Source organism: Mustela lutreola, chromosome 1, assembly GCF_030435805.1.
Source record: "Mustela lutreola isolate mMusLut2 chromosome 1, mMusLut2.pri, whole genome shotgun sequence".
Classification (NCBI taxonomy): domain Eukaryota; kingdom Metazoa; phylum Chordata; class Mammalia; order Carnivora; family Mustelidae; genus Mustela; species Mustela lutreola.
The window spans coordinates 227,017,113-227,039,298 of record NC_081290.1 but is presented as its reverse complement, the minus strand read 5'-3'; the positions used below and the strand labels follow the sequence as shown (position 1 = coordinate 227,039,298).

General features: G+C 46.6%; 1 protein-coding gene and 1 pseudogene across 1 annotated transcript in view; one reads left to right on the top strand and one right to left on the bottom strand.

Moving 5' to 3' along the window:
• Positions 1-22,186, bottom strand: part of TENM4 (teneurin transmembrane protein 4) — a 721,609-nt gene that overhangs the window by 67,898 nt on the left and 631,525 nt on the right. Inside the window, exons 21-22 of the mRNA XM_059187848.1 lie at positions 5,925-6,044; positions 788-1,049 (exon numbers count right to left, since the gene is read on the bottom strand). Of these exons, the coding sequence (XP_059043831.1) occupies positions 788-1,049; positions 5,925-6,044 (382 nt within the window). The remainder of the gene's footprint in view (positions 1-787; positions 1,050-5,924; positions 6,045-22,186) is intronic.
• On the top strand, positions 12,557-14,467 carry LOC131818772 (tigger transposable element-derived protein 1-like; annotated as a pseudogene).

Sequence of the window (22,186 nt, the reverse complement as noted above, 5' to 3'; positions counted from 1 at the left end):
CACAATAGTGTATACGCTCCCACTCTACAGGCGGTGGCAACCTATTAACACGCACACTTGCTAGGCAAGAGAGCCAGGCTGGGCCCCTCCCTGCTGTCTCTCCTCTTCCCCAGGCCTTCGTTCCTCCCAGTAGAAATCGGGCTGGGATGGCGGAAAACATTTAACTCTGCACAGCTCCGTTAGGCAAAGAATCTGTCCTGGTTTCCATTTGATTAAAACGCATCTTTTCAAACTACTTCCTTTTAATGATAATTAAGTAAAGTGCTTACGTGTCAAGATTTGAGCCAAATAAATCCTTGGCTGGCATGAAGGCAGTGTGTTTAACATAATCTCAATAATAATAACACTGGCTAGAATTTTTCAAGCACTTGCTAAGCACTACGCATTGTGCTAAGCACATTTTCTCATTTAGTCTTTCTTACGGTGCGCCTCTGTCCTACTTCTCTTGGTAGACCCTACTATCATAAGTATTTTTGAGAGAAATAATGATACAGGGGGACATTGGAGGCTGGGGGAGAGGAAAGTGAAAGGGAACTGGATGGCAGACTGGAAAGGCAGCAGGAATTCACTCTATGCTGGGCTGTGCCAGGCGCCTTCCAGTGCTGGTGTGATGTAAGTGTGTAAGAGAGGAGGCCATCATCTCGACACCACGGCTGCTGAGGGGCCTGGTAGCTGGATTCGGATGGTGGCTGATGGGATCGCTCTCCACGCACCCCCGGCTCTGAGACCCTTCTCACCCACCAGTGAAATAAAAGCCTGGAGAAATACAGTTAAGAAAGCTGGGTACCTGAATTTCTGGAACGATGGGGCCTTTCTCCTCACAGGAGCTGGCGAAGGACGTCAGCGGGGATGGAGACACGATAGGGTTGGGGCGGGCGAAGTTGCTCAGGTCACAGCTGGGGATCTCATTCTCTTCATGTCGCATGATGATGGTTTCCATGACAAAGAAGCGGTCCCAAGGCAGCCAGAGAGTGTGCTCCTGTGTGATGAAAGGTGCCCGCTCGAACCGGAGGATGATGGAGATACCGCCATTTGTGACCAGGTCAAAGCTGTTTGGGAGGGCAGGGATGGAAAGAACGGGGAGCAGGAAAAGCAGGAGATAGATAGGAGATGAGGAGGAGGAGGAGTGGCGGGGGTGGGGGCGGGGAGACAGGAGCAAAAAAATTATACCAAAGGTCTGCGCACTTGTTGAGGGGACCGTAAAACCTAAAGATGTCACTACAGCCACAAACTGTAACAGAGATTCCAGGAAGCATTGCTTGTTTTTCCCATAAATGATTCATTATAGAGATTTTACCAAAACCCACATGAATAACCATGGCTATGGAGAGCCGTTTGCCAGGACGGAGGACAGCTGACAAGCCTCCGCTCTGGTGCCCCTGCTACTGAGGGTTTCTTAGAGCTGAAGCCCAGGGAAATGTCAGCAGGACAAAGTGGGATAAGTCCTACCCTGGCATTAGGAGCCCTAAGCCTAGTCCTGCTTTTGCCATGAGCTGCTGTGGGATCTTGAGTACACCACCAGCCTCTCTGATCCTCTATTATCTCATCTCTAAAATGGAAAGGTGCAAACGCAGTAATATTTTTACTCAAGTATAATTAACATACAGTGTTACATTAGGTTCAGGTGTGCAATATAATGCCTCAGCAATTCCTTACGTTACTCAGGGCTCACCAAGACAAACGTAGTCTTGATTCACTTTATTTTACCCGTTTCTGTCCCCCACCGTCCCCTCTGACAACCATGTTTGTTCTTTCAATTTAAGAGTTTTTGTTTTCGGGGGTGCTCTTTTTCTCTTTCTTTGTTCATTTGTTTTGTTCCTTAAATTTCAAGTGGATTACACTTAAGTCACTAAGATTCTATGACCCTATGGTAATTTTAGCTCTGATTGTGACAGATGAGTCAATGTAGGCCTCTGGAGTTCCAAAATGGCTAAGCAAGTTATGGACAAGCACGACTAGAACGACAGTGCTTGAGGAGTGGAGAAGGGAAGGGGAAGGGGGCCCGGAACTGCCCGCTGAGGTGAGATCTCTGCCCCTGTCCCTGGGAGCCAGCCCCCCAGGCTTCGACCATGGCCCTCTCCCAGTCTGATGCTTCTCTTCTATAGAAGCATTAGCAAGGGGCCATAGGATATGAAAATTTTCATTTTTCCCATTGTTTTTATTATTTTTTCTTCCAAATTTGTATTTAAATGCTAGTTAGTTAACATATAGTGTAATACTAGTCTCAGAATTTAGTGACTCATCACTTACATGTAACAACACCCAGAGCTCACCACAACACACGCCTGCCTTAATATCCACAGGATGAGGGTTCAAGGCCTCATCTCACTTTTTTGATGGGAGAGCTCCTGCTAACTCCTTGGCCGGACAGAACTCCAGCTCCCTCCCTTGGGCTCCCAGGGCCTCGTGTACTCTCCTCCTTCTGGCCCACTTACACTACACGGGGCTTGTGTGTTAATGCTCCAGCCTGGGCACAATGATTCCTCCATCTTTCCAGAACCTAGTGCTGTACTCGACGGTTATAGTTCACAGAATGAATGCATGAGTGATGCTGTCAATTCCTTCTCACTGTCCACAAAACACCCTGGGTTCCTTCTTACTTTGGCTGTTATTTTAGGTCACCCCAACATTCATCCATGCAGTTGGTTTTAGAGACTAACACAGAACCTCCCCCTTTGTCCCTGATAAATAGACCTTGTGGGGTTGGGCTCACTGTTCCAGTCTGCTTTTCCCTCTTCTAGGGATTTAGCACAACTGCCCTGACTAATGCCAAATCCTGCTCCTGGTAGACAATGCCCCCAGATTTGGGTTTCTAGCCTCCAGAGCCTGACTCTTCTGTCCTTTGCTAAAGATTTCCACTCACTTTGCCTTCTTTTCAAACCACTCGGCCCTTTTGAGGTCCACACTAGGGTAAAGCAAGTGGGACAGCACCATCCTTTAATAAGCAATTGCAGAGTTTATGCTGAATCAAGAGTTTAGGTTTTGGCTCCCTAGGAGGATATCCGTGGTTTTGGGGAAATACCCAGAGAACAACTTTCCTGTCACAGAACTGAACAGCATCTGTACTTTGACAGAGCATTTTTAACCATCACACAGAATTTTGGCCTGACTTAAAAGTTCCTTTCACGAGAGGACAAGTGTGGGGAGGAAGTGAAGACAAACTTGAAGAGACGGATTCTCGAGGCGGTGAACAAGCTGGGGGTAGCTGGCCTTGCCAAGAGCTGGGTGTAAGGGGATCTTGCCAAGAGCCAGGCCTGATCATCTGGAGGGAAACCCTGTTGTGGATATGGGTGTGAATCCGACCCCACAGGGAAGGCCTGGCTCTCAGATGAAGCCCAGACAGCTGAAGACTGGTCCAAGCACTGCCGCTTACTCCTTAGGTGACTTATGTCACCTGTCTGAGCCTCAATCTCCTCATGTAAAATGAAGCTGCTGATCATAATTGCTTGGCAGAGTTATTAATTAGGTAGATGGGATAATGGATGGGAAAAGCCCGGGGCCCCACTCCCAGGGCATCATGCTCCGTATAACCCCATTTTTCAGTTCCACAAGCCTGAACTGCTTCTCTTGTCTGCTATTCTTTCAAAATTTGTCTTCATGACTTCTATTTTTCATCTCTTTTAATGACCTCTGTGGCTTTGGTTAAGACTGGATTCCTAGGGGCGCCTGGGTGGCTCAGTGGATTAAAGCCTCTGCCTTCGGCTCGGGTCATGATCTCAGGGTCCTGGGATCGAGCCCCGCATCGGACTCTCTGCCAACAGGGAGCCTGCTTCCTCCTCTCTCTCACTCTGCCTGCTTCTCTGCCTGCTTGTGATCTCTGTCTGTCAAATAAATAAATAAAAATCTTAAAAAAAAAAAAAAAGACTGGATTCCTAGTATTGCAGTATGGTGGATGTGTGAAGGGGGAGCTGGGCTAGGGAGGGGAGCATGGTGCCCTTCTGGAAAGTGAGGGAGACAAAGCTGAGGTAGACCTGCTCCCCGGACTTAAACATCCCACTGCACAACACCCTCCACAACACCTCCAGCCTTCCAGGTTCTCCTGGGGTGTGAGAGGTACACCCGAAAGGTGGAGAGTCAGGGGAGTGGGAGGGAAAAGGGTGAGATGGTGCCCTTGCACATGTAACAAACTGGGGTCCTCAGACCCCTGGAGAAGATGTCATGACTCTCCTCTACATGATGCAGTGTCTACGCTGGGAAGAAAAGTCAAGCCCCAAGAAGCACTGCTGAAAACTGCTTTGAAACTCAAGCTCGAAGTGTCAGCAACTCTGGTTTCTTTGACATGGTTTAGCAGGAGGATGCACGGATCACGGCTGACATTCCTCCCAGCACCCCGCCTCCCCCCACCAATGCTATCAAGAGGCCAAAGAGTGGGTCAGCACACACAGGAGGAATCCAAGCCTGGAGAGGACAAAGTGGGCTTTTCCCAAGGGCTACCAAACTTACATGGCTCTGGGGTGTTTTACAGACCCATCCTGACCCAGCACAGCAGGGCAAAGGACTGACGGTTTGCCATCTCTTGTGAATGATGGGCACGTTTCATGGCAAAAAAAAAAAAAAAAAAAAGCAGTTCCCACGGCTCCTTTTTGAGGATTGTTTCACAGCAGGTGATGATGTAGCCACAATACCTGTTGCCTAGGATGCTCACATCTGCCATTTCCATAGAACAGGCAGCCCCCAGCTGGAAGGCAGTAAAGACAGAGCATGGGGAAGGACAGACCCCCACACTGTAGTGAACGTCTATACTGACGTGCTTCCTGGGATGGGACATGTGCGGGGCAGGGAGCTGTGGTCTGGGCTGCACAGATTATTCCCGGGACCGGATGCCAACCCCTTCTAGCTGGGCCCCTTCCCATTCCCAGGGAGAGGAGAGGGGGGAGAGGGCTCCCCATGCCAAGCTTGCCGCGCTAAGAGGCACACATGTCTACAAACAGATGAGCCTCTACTTCATTATCACCTCGGCCGGGACATGTTCACATCTGATATTGGATTAAAGAGGTGCTAAAATCAATCAGGCTGGAGCATAATTTCCAACACAGAGTGAAAATCAACCTTATGGGCCCACACTTAGCCAGATGGACTGCCACCACCTGATTTTATTAAAAATCGAGGACCTGTCACCACTGACAGCCTAAATATTCCACTTTCCTCCTTCTCTTCCCCTTTTCTCCATAATATTCCCATGGCTTGTACTGTAGTCATCACCTTCTCATCATTTAATAATTGGTAATTTTAATAAACGGTTAATATTTCTTACATCCTTACCTTGTGCCAGACCTTGACAATGGAGCAATGAACCAGAAAGTGAGATTTATTTAACACCTACTACATGCAAGGTGCTTCCACTTCTATCACGGAATGTAATCTTTACAACCAAATTTGGGAGATGCTAGTATAAGGACCACTCACCAGTGAAAAAGTTGAGGCCTCAAGAGGTGAGAAGAATTGTCCAATTGTTCTAGTAAATGGAAGAGCTGGAGGGACTAAAGAAACTTCACCTCCCTCTACTGACGGTTCTCACAGGGACCCAAAGGGCAGAGTTCTGTCATCACCCAGTGGTATCCGTAGACCTAGCTGGTTGCACATGGAAACCACACAGCAGGAAATGCTAACATCTCTGGAGTTATCCGGTCTGTAGAAAGTGGTCCATGTGATAGTATCTTTTGTTATAAGCCATGGAGCAGGAGAATATGTATAAGGTATCCTACACTTAGACTCTGAGAACCAGAGGAGAAGAAACTGCTTAACTTTTAGCCAAAGGGAGTTAGGCCAGAGTCAGATACAAGGTCTTACACCTACTGAGTCACAAAACTGGGCCTCCGAACTCAGGTCCCATCCTTTTTCCACATTGTCAGTCCAGCAGCAGTTGTGTGGTAAGACCACGAGAGCAGGACTGCCACTAACACTGTCCACAAAAGGTCTCTTACCTGCCATCCTGCCTGCTGATTGTATATCCAAAGAGAGGGTTATTGACAAAACTGATATTCACACCAACCAGCGGGGTCCCGTCTGATGTCATCACTTGACCACGAATGACACATGCATGCCTGTGGGTAGAGAAGAGAGGATCACGTGATCTACTTTTCATGCTCGGAACCCCAGGCTGCCAGGGAAGTCCCGGAGGTCAGAAGATGGAAGGCAGACTGCTCGGACATCATCTGGCACCCAGGGGCTTACTGTCTTCACTCAAGAGGAGTAAATACCTTCTTTTTTTCATAGTACTCCAATTTAAATTTCTGGGAGATGTTTTTAGGTGTCTTACTAAGGGATCGTTCTCTAAGGATGCTACATTATACCACAAGGAGATAAGCTGGGGCTGCATGGTGGAGTCACGCATGAGAATCTGGAGTCACGTGACACTGGAGTCACGGGTTCAACTCTCAGCTCTGCCACTTGTGAGCTCTCTAAAGTTGCACAAGCATGTGACGGCTCTCTGAGCCTCTGTTTTGGCATCCTGGTACAGAGTGAGCTACATAAATGGCAGTGGTTATTACTGTCACTAATAGTGTCACTGGAGGTAGACAGCAAGACAATGAACAGGATAGACAGCAATTCCTCTCATCGGGCTTTAGAAACAGAAAGACAGAGGCTAGCACCCCCCAGAGTGGGTTCTGGAAGCTTTGGCATCTCCCGATATCCCTACTCCCACTTTCCCACTGTATTCCAGACAACACACCCTCTGTTTTCCCCATAGCTGCCATGCACATGTAGCTTAGGCCTCCATGTCTGTGCAGTGTTCTCCCCACCGCTGCAGGTGTCACTCCTGCACCCCAACACCCATCCTTCATGACCCAGCTTCAAATGACACCTCTTCCCTGAAGCCTGTCTTGATGGCCCTAATTGGCACTAGTCACTTTCTTCCAAAGTCTGACACAAACATGTTGCTATCCCACCGTGGCATACACTGTTCTCCTATCCACTAGATCATGAGCTCCTTGAGGGCAGGGCCAAGGGCTCTTCCTTTTCTTCTCTCTGCAGTGCTCGGAAATGCCTAACAAGTACTAGACCATTGTTTCAAAAAATGGTGGACTGAGTGAGTACGTGGGACAATTAGAGGTCATCTAGAATGATGGTTTTTCAAATATATCAGAGAGGGAAGCTTTTTATCAGATGATATTTGATAAGGACCCAAAGTTGAAAACAAATAAAAACAAGATCTCTCTAGATGAAATAGAGGTTTGGGGTGATTCTGAAGACAGCTCTGGAGTCTTAGTCTCAGGAGATGCCAGAGAAAAGCCAGCTGGAAGAGCACAGAGTTAGTGGAAGAGGAGGAAACTGAGGTCCACAGAGGTTATGCTACTTGCCCCCAAGCCACACAGCGGAGTAGTGGTGGAGCCAGGCCTGGAATCCAGGGCTCACAACTCTGGGTCCAATTCTAGAACAGTCTGTTTACCACTGGCAATGCACTCAGTAGTTGTCAGCATCCTAAGGCATCAGGGCACTGGGAAGATGGCCCTCACTGACAACACAAATCTGAGGCAAACATGAAGGCACGAGTATCCAGACAACTTTTTCCACCTGCCTCGGTTCAGAAGGCTCTTTGTTTCCTGGCCTAGGGAAGAGCTGCTGATGAGACCTGTGGGCATTCATAAACAAAAGACCTTGGACTCAGTCTCTGCTTTATTAGGTACTTACATCTCTACCTTCCTAGAGTGATAAACTTTTCTCTGTTTGATGAGAAAAGCAATTAACACCAGGCTTGTAAGCAGCTGGTCCCTTCAGTGTCAGCTTGTCCTTTCTGAAGGCAGGAACAACTACCCACAATGCATCAAGCTCCCCTGCTCCCGCCCCACCCCACCCCGCCCCGCCCCGCCCCGCCCTACCGCACCTCACCTCACCTCACTACACACAATCTGGTTAATGCTAATTCAGTCAGTGGTTTCCTTCCGAGGCCCTTGGTCTAAATGCAATTACACGACAAACAAGTTAAGCAGAGAGGCTCGGCAAAGACTCTCAGTTCTGCTTTGAAGGTCTCCCAGTACACTTATGTGAAATTATCTCTCCACTAATGGGAAAGATTTATTCCATCAATTGTATTCAGCTGGTACTGAGAGATGCTTTCTTTAATGGAGGAAAATTGAATTTCTTATTGCTGGAACTTTGTCCTTCCAGAGAATTACTAACAGATCTCATCTCCTGGTGCTGGCGACTATCCAGGCTTCTCCTGACATATATGCCTTCAGATTCTGCCTGGACAATCCACCAGCCCTCTGGGGATGGGTTCCTTTTGGGGGCTGCCCTAGCTGCTGCCCCTCAGACACATGTGGGCCAGCCTCCTCCGATTTATTTCTCCTTGGGGATTTCCTGGTAATTGGGAAACAATAAATCAGCACCATTTGGCATCATGTAGCCTGTGCTTGGGCAAGCCAGAGCAGATGTAATTTTAGCCTAGGATCCTGTAGATTGCTTGGGTTCTGGGGAAGATTAACTTGTACCCCTGTACACCACAGAGGCCTCTTGCCAAAACCGGCATTTGGCTTAGGAATTAGGTCCTGGAGAAAAACACTTCCATCCTCCTTCTGTTTGACCATGATTTTCAGAAGACCCAGCTTAACATAAAAGCTTCTCTGGGACAAAGGAGGTGGGAGAAGTCTGCTCTGCGGAGGCCTTGGAAATGTGTCTCCTGCTATGTGTTTTTGTCCAGGGAGGTTTGAAAAGGTAGGGGTTCTGGGCTTCCAAATGCTTTCCCGTTTATTTAATGGATACCACCAGTGGTGTACTGGCAAACATTTAACAATCGGCTTTCAAAAGAAAAATAGCTTGAATTCGTAGCATTTGCCTATTTCTGTGGTGTAAATACTTCTGCTGTGACTTATTTCACACTCTTAATGAGATACTACTGAACCCAGAGTTGGGAAGAGATGCATGGGAGGACCTCATGTTATACAGTATTTCCACCACAGAGACACAATAGTCCTAAGAAACTCAGGAGCAAAGGTAATAGTAAAATCATTAGCCCTGATTAAGTGATGAGTTTGGATTGTTCTCAATATAATTAATTTACTTTCAATTTCATATAATATATTAGTTTTTAATAACAGTAGTGTTCAAACACCAGCTTACAGAATTTCTGAATGTTTCATTCTCAGCTCCTGTGAGCAGGCACAAAAGCCAGCTTCTGGGCACCACTGGAACACTGACCCCACATATAGGGTCAATGAGGCTAAGAAATAGCTCGTGCTCTGACTATGAAATTCTATGTTGGAAGACCACCTTGGTGAGAAACCGGAAATGTGCGGGATAGAGCATGGTCACCCATGTGGCTCCCCAGCTGGCTCACATGACCCCCTTATGACCAGTCCTGTGTCTGACATGTTTTGCTTTCCCTTGGTCACTGTCTGGGTATCACGGAGTTGTGTGGTATTATTTTCTCCTTGTCCTAAGATTCCCATCTAAGCTGTCATCACCTCGGCAAGGCTGTTACCAACTCTTCCTGGCACAATTAATTGCCGTTCCTCTAGGCTCCTCCAGATACTTCCAAGTATCTCTCCCTGGCCGTGACAGTCATAGTATTCTACCATTCACGTTTACAGAGCTGAACTGACACGTATGTGCGTGTATGTATGTGCGTATGTGCGAGCCAGAGAAGGACTGGGACCACATCTTCAGTGGCTAGGGTAAGCCTGGGATCTTGCTCCCTGAGTGTCTGTTGGGTGAAAAAATGATCAAGGACTTGAAATGCAGAGAGGAAAAAACTTGCTCAAGGTCATACAGCCAAGACTTTCACTGGCTGAACTGATGCACCAAGCTAAGGCTTCTTACCTCCAGGTCCTTTCTTTCACCACGATGTTACATACTTGCAGTCACTAAAACTCACTTGAATGAACAACCTGAGCACCTACTTAATAAGCTAAGTGCTAGAGTGGTAAATGCTATGAATTACAGTCCCCACTTGCTTGCTGGAGCTCCCCAGAGCCAATGTGAAATGCTCGAATGTCGCTGTCTCTGACACAAGTGAGTCAACACATGGGTTTGGCATATGTCAGGCAGCTGGGGTACAAAACAAGCAATTAGGTTGAGTGAACACTGCCAGGAAGGAGTGATCGTGCCAAGGGGGGAGGGGAGCATCACACACACTGGCATTAGTCCAATCCCACACTCGGGGCCAGACTGAGGTGCCCTTTACTGACGCCAGTGAGGAGGAAGATCTGCCTGACTGCTTCCCAAGGACAGGGACCAGGTCTGGGGTCAAGAGAGGAAACCACTGGAGAGACAAGGACACCTTGAAACAGAATCAAGCAAATAAGAAATGAACTTCAAGTGTGGGTCCGGGGGATGTGGGGGATGAGTGTGGTGGAAAGCACCCTGGGCAGGGAGTCAGTCCCCAGTTTTGACCCTGGTAACTGATGGTATGACTTTGGAGAGGCATCTGATCTCTCTGAACCGCCATTCTCAACTGCCCATCCAGGCTGAAATTTTCCCCATCCTGACGTCAAACAGAACCTAATACACGTTTAAGAATGTATAATGGTTTCAATATAGTGCTACCCGGTCTAGTTCAAGGGGCCCTGTTCCACCTTGTTTCAGAATCTTCATGGCACTCTCACAATCCTTACATGTATCTCTGAGCTGTTCCCTTTCCATGGAACCTTCCACTTATCCCGTTCACCTGAAAATCGCCTGCTGACCCTCAGTGCCCACGTGGAGCACCCACCAAGTGCTACTCCCCATCCCCGCTCCCTCTGCTCCCCTGGCCTGCCTCTGTAACACCTCAGCGGTGTCACGCCACAGGGACCATCTTCTTCCCTGACAGACCACGTGCTCCATGAGGACAGGCACCGCATGGCCTTGGCTGAATGACGTTCATTTCTAAGGGGGCAGAAGAGCGCCTCCACCGAAACAGGTGTTTGCCCTGGAATCTGAATGCAGGGCACAGACTAAGCTCTTGATACATTACTTATTGGATGAATAAAGAACTGATGTCTTTTGCTGAAGGTGTGGGCGATGCCTGAGAAGTCGGAGCCACGTGACCTTGATAGGGATTCGGCCAAGGAACAGAGGGCTGGAGGGGCTGGCCCTTTCTAGCTGGTCTGGTCAGCCCACAGGGTTTCTTCCCCGGGGGAACCCGCCCTGCCTCAGCTTGCAGCCCTATCTCTTGGCCTCCTCCTCTGCACCTTCCTTTTCTTTGAAGACTTTAAAGGGTGAACGTCAGGAATTAAGTTAGATTTGCTATTTGATGCGCATTACATGAGCGGATAAAAGAAGGTGAAGGGGGAAGAGTTGCAGCTTTAACTTTTTAGTTATTAACTGAAAAGAACTACTGAAATTGGTATTCAGGAGAATGGTATGATCACTTGGGATCCAGGTGGCAAAAAGTAACTTTCCCTTTTCTCTGATTTAAAGTTCTCTTTGCTCTGTGCCCCTCTTGTTTATGCAAATCACTCCTTTGCATTGCATTCTTTAAATAGATTTTACTTGCCCAACTTACACAGATCCTTAAACTGTTTTCTGCTAACTCATGCTGATTGACTGGGGATCTTTCCAGCATCTACTAGTCTTTATGCAGGGTTTTGTTAGAACCTCAGTTGGGCCCACAGCCGATTAAACCACCCCCAACAAGCAGATTCCCGTGAAAGCCTGACCTTGTTCTCCCTGAAGCCTCCATGACCTTCCTTCCAGCCTGGCCACATCAGCTGTTCCACTGTCCTCCCTTTCTGGCTCTCCACCTCACCGAGCTGCCTCAGTTTCCCTAAACAGCTTTTCTAGTCTGACATCTTCCATTAATCACGCATTCCTGGGAACCCACTGGGTCATGCCATGTTGGGGGGGACCTTCCTTTCCAAGCTTTCCTAAGTCTCATTGTGGAGGTGAGAAAATAAAGTCTCAACAGGGAATGGACTTGTCCGTTCTTGCAAGTCGCTGGAAAGCCAGGATTCACATTAAGGAGCTGTCATTTACCATCCATGAGAACTCGGCAAAGTCAGCTCACCTCTCAAACTACTTACCCTCTGACACAGGTACACACCTAAGGAGTGGAGAATATCAGTTTGTTTGCGCTGCCTTAAAAATCAGCGTTCACGTCACCAGAGCAGGCTTGTAAGGGTCTTTTTGATTATACACATTTTCTGTCGACATGTCTGAGCAGGCTCTTCGGATGTATTTATATTTATTAATAACTTGTATATGTGTGCTGCCATCAATAGCTAACACAGGGAAGAATAACATGCATTTGGTGCAAAGTTTAATGGGTAAAAATGCACACAGGCATACTTGGTTTTGTTGGGCTTCCCAGATAAACTGAATGTTTACAAATTGAAGGGTTGTGGCAACCCGGTATTAAGCAGGTCTATTGGCGCCCTTTTTCCAACAGCATTTGTTTACTTCATGTCTCTGTGTCACATTTTGGTAATTCTTGTTAACATTTCAAGCGTTTTCATCATAATATATTTGTTATGACGCTTTGTGATCAGTGAACTTTGATATTACTATTGTCATAGTTTTGGGGCACCATGAACCGTGCCCACGTAAGATGGCGAACTTAATTGGTAAATGAGTGTGTTCTGACCGCTCCAGCAGCTGTTCCCTTGTCTCTTTTTCTTTTCTTAGGCTTCCCTGTTCAATGAGACACGACAGTATTGAAATTAGGCCCATTAATAACCCTACAAGGGCTCCTAAGCGTTCCAGCACTTTAAATCAAAAGCTAGAAATAATTAAACTCAGTGGAAGGCTTGTTGTGAAAGCTGAGGTAGGCTGAAAGCTAGGCCTCTTGCAACAGTTAGGCAAGTTAGCAAAGGAAAAATTCTTGAAGTAATCTAAAAGTGCTACTCCAGTGAACGCATGAATGGTAAGCATAGCCTAGTGCCGGTATGGAGAAAGTTTGAGGGGTCTGGATACAAGATCAAGCCAGCCACAACATTCCTTTAAGTGAAAGACTAATCCAGAGCAAGGCCCTAACTCTCTTCAATTCTATGAAGACTGAGAGAAGGGTGAGGAAGCTGCAGAAGAGAAGTGTGAAGCCAGCAGAGGTTGGTTCTTGAGATTTAGGGACAGAAGCCATCTCCATAACAGGAACTACAAGGTGAAGCAGCAAGTGCTGCCATAGAAGCTGCCGGAAGTTATCCAGAAGATCTAGCTGAGGTAAACCATGATGGTGACCACACCCAGCAACAGATTTTTAAAGCAGATGGAACAGCCTTCTACTGGAAGAAGATGCCGTGGAGGACTTCCATAGCTAGAGAGGAGAAGTCAGTGCCCTGCTTCAAAGCTTCAAAGGACAGAGTGAGTCTCTTGTTAGGGGCCAATGCAGCTAATGACTTGAAGATGAAGCCAGTGCTCATTGGCTTACCATCCTGAGAATCCTAGGGCCCTTAAGCATTACGCTAAATTGACTCTGCCTGTGCTCCATGAATGGACTATCAAAGTCTGGAAGACAGAATATCATCTGTTTACATCTGTTTATTGAATATTTTAAACCCTCTATTGAGAACTACTGCTCAGAAAAACAGACTCCTTTCAAAATATCACTGCTCATTGACAACTGCCCATCCAGGCTGAAATTTTCCCCATCCTGACATCAAACAGAACCTAATACACATTTAAGAATGTATAATGGTTTCAATATAGTGCTACCCGGTCTAGTTCAAGGGGCCCTGTTCCACCTTGTTTCAGAACAAGGTCAGAACCTGGTCACCTGAGTGCCCTCATGGAGATGGACAAGATGAATTGTTGTTTTCATGCCTGCTAATACAACATCCATCCTGCAGCCCATGGATCAAGGTGTCATTTCCACTTCCAAGTCTCATTATTTAAGAAATATGTTTTGTAAGGCTATAGCTGCCATAGATAACAATTCTTCTCACAGGTATGGAGAAAGTAAATTGAAAACATTCTGGAAAGGATTCAGTGTTCTAGATGCCACGAAAAATATTTGTGATTTATGGGAAGAAGTCAAAATATCAACATGAACAGGAGTTAAGAAGTGGATTCCAAAACCCTCATGGGTGACTGTGAGGGGTTCAAGATCTCAGTAGTGGAAGTAACTGTAGATGTGGTAGAAACAGCACGAGAACTAGAATTACAAGTGGAGCCTGAGGATGTGACTGAATTGCCACAATCTCATGACAAAACTTGAACAGATAAGCGATTACTTCTCATGGATCAGCAATGGAAGTGGTCTCTTGAGAAGGAATCTACTCCTGGTGAAGATGTCATGAAGATGGTTGAAATGACACAAAGGATTTAGAATGACATAAACCAAGTTAATAAAGCAGGATTGGCTCCAATTTTGAAAGAAGTTCTATTGTAGGTATAATGCTTATCAAACAGCATCACATATTATAGAGAAATTGTTCATGAAAGTAAGAGTCAATCAGTGCAGCAAACTTCATTCTTGTCTTATTTTAACAAACTGTCACAGCCAACCCAGCCTCCAGCAAACAGCACCTCGATCAGTCAGCAGCCATCAACATCAAGGTAAGACCCTTGACCAGCAGAAAAATTATAATTCACTGAAAGCTCCGATGATGGTTAGCATTCTTTAGCGATATGGTATTTTTATTTTTTATTTTTTAATTTTTTTTAAAGATTTTATTTATTTATTTGACAGAGAGAGATCACAAGTAGGCAGAGGGGCAGGCAGAGAGAGAGAGAGAGAGAGAGGAGGAAGCAGGCTCTCTGCTGAGCAGAGAGCCCGATGCGGGTCTCGATCCCAGGACCCTGGGATCATGACCTGAGCTGAAGGCCGAGGCTTTAACCCACTGAGCCACTCAGGCGCCCCGCGATATGGTATTTTTAAATTAAGGTATATACATTATTTTTCAGAAATAATATATTGCATACTTAATAGTCTATGATAAAACGTAAACATAAATTTTATAAATGCTGGGAAACCCAAAAATTCATGTGACTTCCTTTAGTGTAATATTTGCTCTATTTCAGTGGTCTGAAGCCAAACCAGTAGTATCTCCGAGGTGTGCCTGTACTTCAGTCTTCTTGATGATGTTGAATCTTTGGATTAACTATTTTTAGGTTCTTGAATGTTCTGAATCTTGATTACCTTTTCTGTTAGATTGGATGAAAACAATCATTATTGGTTTTAACTTTATAGTGGAGTTGACAAAGACTCTGTACTAGAGGTACCAGCTCTGCCATTTTTTTTTGTTTGCTTGGATTCACGGTATATTGTCTTTGATCTGTAGCTACTTTATAAGAATCTTTTGATGACACTGGACCCATTTTGTACCTAAGTTTAGTTAAACTAGATGTTACACACACACACACACACACACACACACACACACACACACACACACAGTAGTCATATTGTAAGACACTAGAATTAAACCAGCAAAAAGCCCACTGTCTCTCTAAGAGCATCTTGTTACCAACTAACATTCGGACCAAGGGAGCAAATGAATGAAAACCTAGTGTTCCACATGAGTAAAACATTCACTCGTTCTTACTTTTTAAGATCAAAGTAAATAGAGATGTTCTATTTTGTCCCTGTTCCTCATGGACCACCCTGAGCACCCACCTTGGGACCACTGTCCTGCAATAGAGTTACAATGGTGTGTGTTTGTGATTTCTTTTTATGAAATACCCTTGAATATGCTCTATATTATTATATTCAAAAGTTAACTTCTAGTTGTGCTTCATTCTTTTTAACTTATTTCAAAGCTCTTCCTATTTTGTTTTGTTTTTTTTTCCCAATGACCTTAGGCCCAAACCAACAGAACTGGATCTAGTCACTTACTTTTAAATGTTCCTGACTTACTGGAGGGCAGGGAATTGGACCAGATCTTCTCTTGAGGAAGGAGACTTCCGAATCTAAGAGCTCCCCAACTGTCCAAACTTTATCACTGTTGTTTCAGCACATCACCAGGGACTCTATGTTATCTAAGTCATTTCTGCAGTACCCACTGTTTTCAGACAAAGTCCAAACTCTTCAGCTTGGTATACAAGACTCTTCAGAATCTGGCCCCTGCTGGTCTCTGCAGGCTATGTCCCATTTTTCCATTCTCATGTCCTGTGTTGCTGTCATGTTAAATTACTTCTCATATCCTTGTCTTGGCATGTATTTCCACGCCTCTTTGCCTTTGTCTGTTTGTTCGCCTGCCTTGAATGTCTTTCTCATTCCTATTACCCTCTCTTTTAGGGCGTGCTTCTCAGTGAGGCTCTTCCTGATTTCCCTGGTACAAAGAAGTCACTCCCTCCTTCAGTGGACACAGCACAATACACTTATTCCACTAAAGTGTATTCCTTAGTTCAAACATCTCTTCTACTCTTCTAGATTGTGAGTTCTTTGAGGGTAATGACCATGGTTCTTTCCACCTTTGTAACCCCAATGCTCAGCACAGGACTAGATCCATAGGATGCATTCAGTAAATGTTGAGGACAGAAATCAATGAATATCACATAAATCAGTGAAAGAAGATGATGAAAGAAAACAAAAAAAGAATGTAGCTATTTGAATTAGCCCCAAATAAAAAATAGATATATATGGAAAAGAAACATGGACAAAGGCCTGGTAAATGAGAATAGGGTTCAGTTATTGGAAGTTTAATTGTGCACCTACTGTGAACTACACAGTGCTGGGCAGTAGGGAAGATACTTAGTCATCCATTTTCTTATTTACTTATGCAAACTACAGGAGAGCACTGCTATTAGTTACTGTTTTATTTCTTACTATATGGTGAGCAGTTAAATAACTAACAATAAATGAGACACAATCCACTTGTCTGATTTGCTGACATTCTGGAATGAATATAATTTGATTTAAAAAAAATCCTTGTATCTAGAAGTAAAACTAGCATGGGATAAAAAGGGGAGCTGCCTACCAAGTCGTGCCAGCATGACATACAATCATTCCTATACTTACAACGGAGCTCTGGGCTCTGCCCATAGACCCTGACTTCTGTTCTTCTGACTGCCATGTTGGGTTCTGACTGGAGTTGGGTTCAGTTTAGACTCTACCAGAGGCTTCCAGATCACTTGCTGGGTATACGGAATAAACATCACAGGAAAGTACTCCAGTTCATTCAGAAAAAGCTTTTTTCTCTCAGGCTATTTTGTGTATATCTGGAGAGATGGAAGGAAAAATACAGTCTTCTTCAGAGTAATGGGAGAAGGGTCCTGAGGGTGACTGAATCCAATTCCCTCATTTAGAGGTGAGGTACGTGATCTCTGGAGCTGGGTGGGGATCCCCGCGAACACACATTAAAGCTGGGGTAATGACAGGGCTGTTATGGTACCCTGACACCACGGGGGACATCTAGCGACAAGATGGCCCAGCAGCTACTAGTGTCTTCTGGGCCCTCAGGCTGCACCTGCTGCAGAGCTTGGAAGCCACTGTTCTGTGACCTCCTAGCTTAGTGTAGCTGTTGAGTCCTTCAGCGACTTAGGGAACATGAACTCTCAGGCCACAGGTCAGATCACCCAAGCCTGTAGGCAACCAGACTGCTGAACGCTGATGGTTAGGGCTGAATAATTTCCTACAGGAACCTTCTGGAATATTTTCTGTCAGCCAACAAAGATGAAGACAAGAATGGAGCCCTTGATTATTCCTAACACCGTATGCGAGAGAAATGAATCCATTGGTTGTGGCAAAGGAGAAGCAGGACTGAGAGTGGTTGGACCGTAGAGATCATTTTGGAGGAGCAAGGGTGCTTTCTGGGATGTGGCTTGAAACACTGGGGACATGGACATGGAAGGTCCAGACAGGCTGGCCTCTGTCCAGAGGCCTGCTTTGGAGAATTCTCAGGAGATGGTTTGTGCTGTTAGAAAAACTCGAGGCAGCTCCGCTAATGTGTGACGCCAGATACAGTCTCTCAGTGTACAAGTTGTTTCCGTGACTGCGTGCTCTGTCTTCCTGTCAGAGCACAGGATGGGTCCTGCTTTCACCTGGAAAAGGGAGACTTCTCTTGCTTTGCCCAGAAAGGAGAGACAAGGGTAGACCACAGCGAGACCCATTTCCTGAGTTAGAGATAATGCTGAGCAGAGATACAGAAAGTCCAGCTCATACAAGGGACAGGGCAGGAGGATCTGACAGGGGTGCAGCCATGATGAGATGGCTCCCACAGGTATGGATGTCCCATATGTTACCAGGTTCCTAAGCAGAGCAGGGACGGAGCTCTAGAACCAGATGTGTCAGGGGCGAGAGCTTGGCAAGAGAAGGCAAGGCTTGAGTTCTTGGCTGGCAGGGCTACCGAATTGCTTACCTCAGGGCAAGAAAGTGTGGCTGGGAAGTGTGGTTGGGACAAGGCAGAAACCCATCTAGCAGAGCTGGCGAGCCACTGGTCAGACAACAGAGCAGTTGACGGACCTGAGACTGAGTGGCTGGCGCTGCTCGAAGCCTTCTTTTCAGATTGGGGTTGGTTCTAGAGGCCTGCAGGTTGGACCCACAGGGCCCCGCAGGGGTGGGAGGAGACAGACATAGGAAGGCATACAGGCACAACTCTTTCTTTTACCAGAACACTGTCCAGAGGTAGCATTTCTCCACATCATAGCCTGTCTCCACAGGGTTCACTTAGAGCCAACTCTTGACCCTGCAGGGATCAGACTGGAAGGCCACTTAGACTCGCTGCAGATGTGTTTGTTGAGTCCTGACCTGAAGCATGTGTTAGTAACGCTATGCTTGACTTCGCGCAATTTTTACTTCTTATTGCTTGAAATTTATCAGGATCAGATAAGTCCCTGACTTACAGGCACGGGAATTACTGCTTGAGAGAGCCCTCACTCGGGACCCCAGGTTCTCCAGGATGTAGGAGAGTCCTGCTACTATTTTGCTGAGCCAAGAGCTTTCTCTGACCTCCAAGTTTTGTCTTCTACCACAAAGAGCTGATGATTTCAAGGTCCGCTCACCTCTGCCCGCCCTGGCGCTGGGGCACTGGCAGCAATTCCGTAATGGCACTCACTCTTCTGGCTAAGATTCTCGTTCTTTCCCTGGTTCTTAGAGTGACACTAAAGCCTATACAAATACTAATGTCCTTGAGAATGATGAGGCTAACTCTTGCTCTCTGTGACGGGGCTTACTAACACTTACTGAAGGCGTACTGCCCTGACACGTACGTGTTTTACGTCTCATTTCATACTCAGACATCCCCATGAGGTGTGGGTTAGTATCCTCACACGGCAGGTGGTGAAAATGAGGCACAGGGGGAGACCTGTCCAAGGTCACAACAAAGGGTTACACAGCAAAGGGTGGGGCTGGGAGGCAAGCCTGGGCTACCTGCCTCCCAGGCTGTGCTCTGAAGTGCGAAGACCTAGTGCACATTCAGTTTGCATCACGTTGGACAGAACTGGATAGAAAGCTGGGACCAGCTGGGGTTGTGGAGTTGTAGCAGCATCACACTGTACAGATTTCCAGACTGAAGATGCGGAGAGGTGGGACTAGAAACGACCAAGCAGAGAACAGAGCTCGATACACGGGCTCCAGGAGCAATTGGTTTGGCTTCAAATGCTGGCTCTGCTGGGGCACTTGGGTGATTCTGTCAGTATGGCTCTTGATTTCAGCTCCAGTCCTGATCTCAGAGCGGTGGGATCAAGCCCTGCCTTGGGTCTCCATGCTCAGTGGGGCGTCTGCTTCTCTCTCTCTCCCTCTCCCTCTGCCCCTCCCCCGATCATGCTTGTTTACTCTTTAAAAAAAAAAAAAAAAAAGCTGACTCTGCCCCTTATAAGCCCTATGTCTTTGGCCAGGTTACTGAACTTCTCTGTGCCTCAGTTTCCCATCTGTAAAAGAAGGGTGATGACGTCCCTGTGTCATAGGGTTTGTGGGGAGACATAAAGGTATTACTACTTAGGAAAACTACAAAGCATTTCAAACTATGCTGATGCACGGAACATACTCAGTAAACGGTAGGTGTTATTACTGAATGTGTGTTTTGCGCCAGCCGGCAGGCTTTCAGGTATTTTATCTCATTTAATCTTCCCAACACCCTGCACGGTAGGAATTGGTAGCCCCACGTCACAGAGGATGACCTAGAGCCTCGCTCACCGGAGGTCATCTGCTCTCATTCGCCCCAGGACTTGAATGCAGGCTCTCTCTGGGTAAACCCCGAGTGGCTCCCGCTTCGGCACAGCACTCTGCTAACGTCTGCCCTGACGGACAGCTAGGAACCAGCTGCAGCTACCGAGCAAACAGAGATCGTAGTTTGGTTTTGATATCAGTAACGGGCCGATCAAGTGGCAGAGGAGGAGCTGTTAGCTACTCATCAGGATGATGCGAGAAGTTGCTGCCTGCATCTTGAATTAAATTCACCTCATTGCTTTATCATCATAAACATTCATTTCAGTGTGGGGAGGAATTTTTTTAAAAACCAACATGAATAATATATAATGGCTGACATTTTGGAGGAAGCAGGATCTTTACCTTCTTCCATCTTCCGTCAGGGTAATTTATCATTGTCTTTCTCCCCGCCCCCCCCCCCTTTCTTAAACTGATGGGGTAGCCTGTCAGTTCAGCTTGTTCTGAGATGCAGGAGTGTAATTCAATAATAAATTCACTCAGAGGCCAGCTGTCAGGAAGCTGGTGTTTATTTGAGCTCCATTAGATGGTCTCTACCACTCAGGCTCTCTGAGGGCTCTCCGAGGGCTGTCCACAGCCCAGGGCTGGGGGCTGCGGATAGGGGGGTGGCAGGCAAATGCCTTTCTGTAACTGCTCTGCCACCAGAGTGCATATGGGATCTCCCCCCGCCCACACACACTTCTGTTATTTTTCTCGTCTTTGAAACCCTTGCTTTCAAAATTCTTGGAAACCATGTCTTTGTAAAGGATCTGAAGTAAATTCTGAAGACTTACATGGCATCAAGGTTATTTCATTTCTCCTAATGTCCAGTTTTAAGTCCTAACAGAGACGACAAACTCTGGTCTGGTCAGTGAACAGGCCAGGGACGGATCTTTCTCAGTTCCTGCTCCAAACCCACCTGTAATGCCTGCATAGTTACCCTGTTCTTCCCTCTCCCGCGGCCCCTCTGCACACCAGGATCAGGTACCCCAGACTTCCTGAGACCATCTTGATGTCAAATGTTGGAGCACGGCTCTTGACTTTTGATTTGGAAAACAGTATCACCATAATTATGCTCCAGCCACATTAAAATTCTTTCAAATCCCTGATTATCCCAGAAAGTCTTGTCAGTTCCTCAGTCTAGAAGGTACTTTTAAGTCTCATTCAACTGAAACCAACACTAAGCAATGCAGCTTATTCAGTGGCACGCGTGTGTGCACACACACACAACCAACCACGTTTCATGCAGTAACTACCCTTTTCATGGAGCTGCACCGATAGCTGCCATTCCATTGTACCCCATTCCATTGAAATTCACCTCTTTTTAAAAAAATAGTTTCGACTCGCTACATTGACTCCATGACACACTAATGGGTCATTAGGACCAGAAGTAGGATAAATAATGTTTTAATGGACCGCCACCCTGACTGAAGTTTTTGTCTTAGGCCAAAGGCCACGTCCCTGCCAGAAGTCTTCATTCAGGAGCTCCCTTGTTGGGTTGCTCATTCATATTCAAAAACAAACACATACAGTTGGCTCCTCTGGGCCAGGCCTGTACTGGGTCCTGCAAACACAAAGAGGTGCTCGACGCAGCCCCTGAGAGGTGACGGCCATGCTTCTGAACTCTTGGGACGCTCTGTTTCTACCTCTTCAGGCACTCAGCACTGGCTGTTTGGCTGACTCGCTGATTCATTGTGCTATCCTTGTGGCTTAGTCTGTGCCTACCTTTCTGCTTGGCAGTAGGGGTTCAATGACTAGCAAAGGACGGGACACACGAAAAGCCCTCCAGGTAAGGGGTTATGGATGCGGATCTTCTTGAAGGCCTTGCACAGAGCCGTATGGGCCAAACACAGCTTGGGTTATGGGGGCAACTCTGTACCCCTCGGAGCCTAGCCAGTCTGCTCTCCCGAGGCTCTGACCATCTCCACAGCATATGATCTTCTGCCTCCTTTGGGATGAATGCTCTGGTCACCCTTCCCTCCTTTTTTCAAAGTCCCCTGACTCCTCAAGTCTTCTCTCTTTGGGCTCAGTGTGTCTCATCAGCTGACTTTTCTTTTTTCTTTCCTTTTTCTTTTTCTCTTTCTTTCTTTCTTTCTTTCTTTTTTTTTTTTTAAAGATTTTACTTATTTGAGAGAGAGGGTACAAGTGCGGTGGAGGGGCAGAGGGAGAAGCAGACTCCCAGCTGAGCAGGGAGCCCAACACAGGGCCCAAACCCAGGACCGAAACCCAGGACCCTGGGATCATAACAAG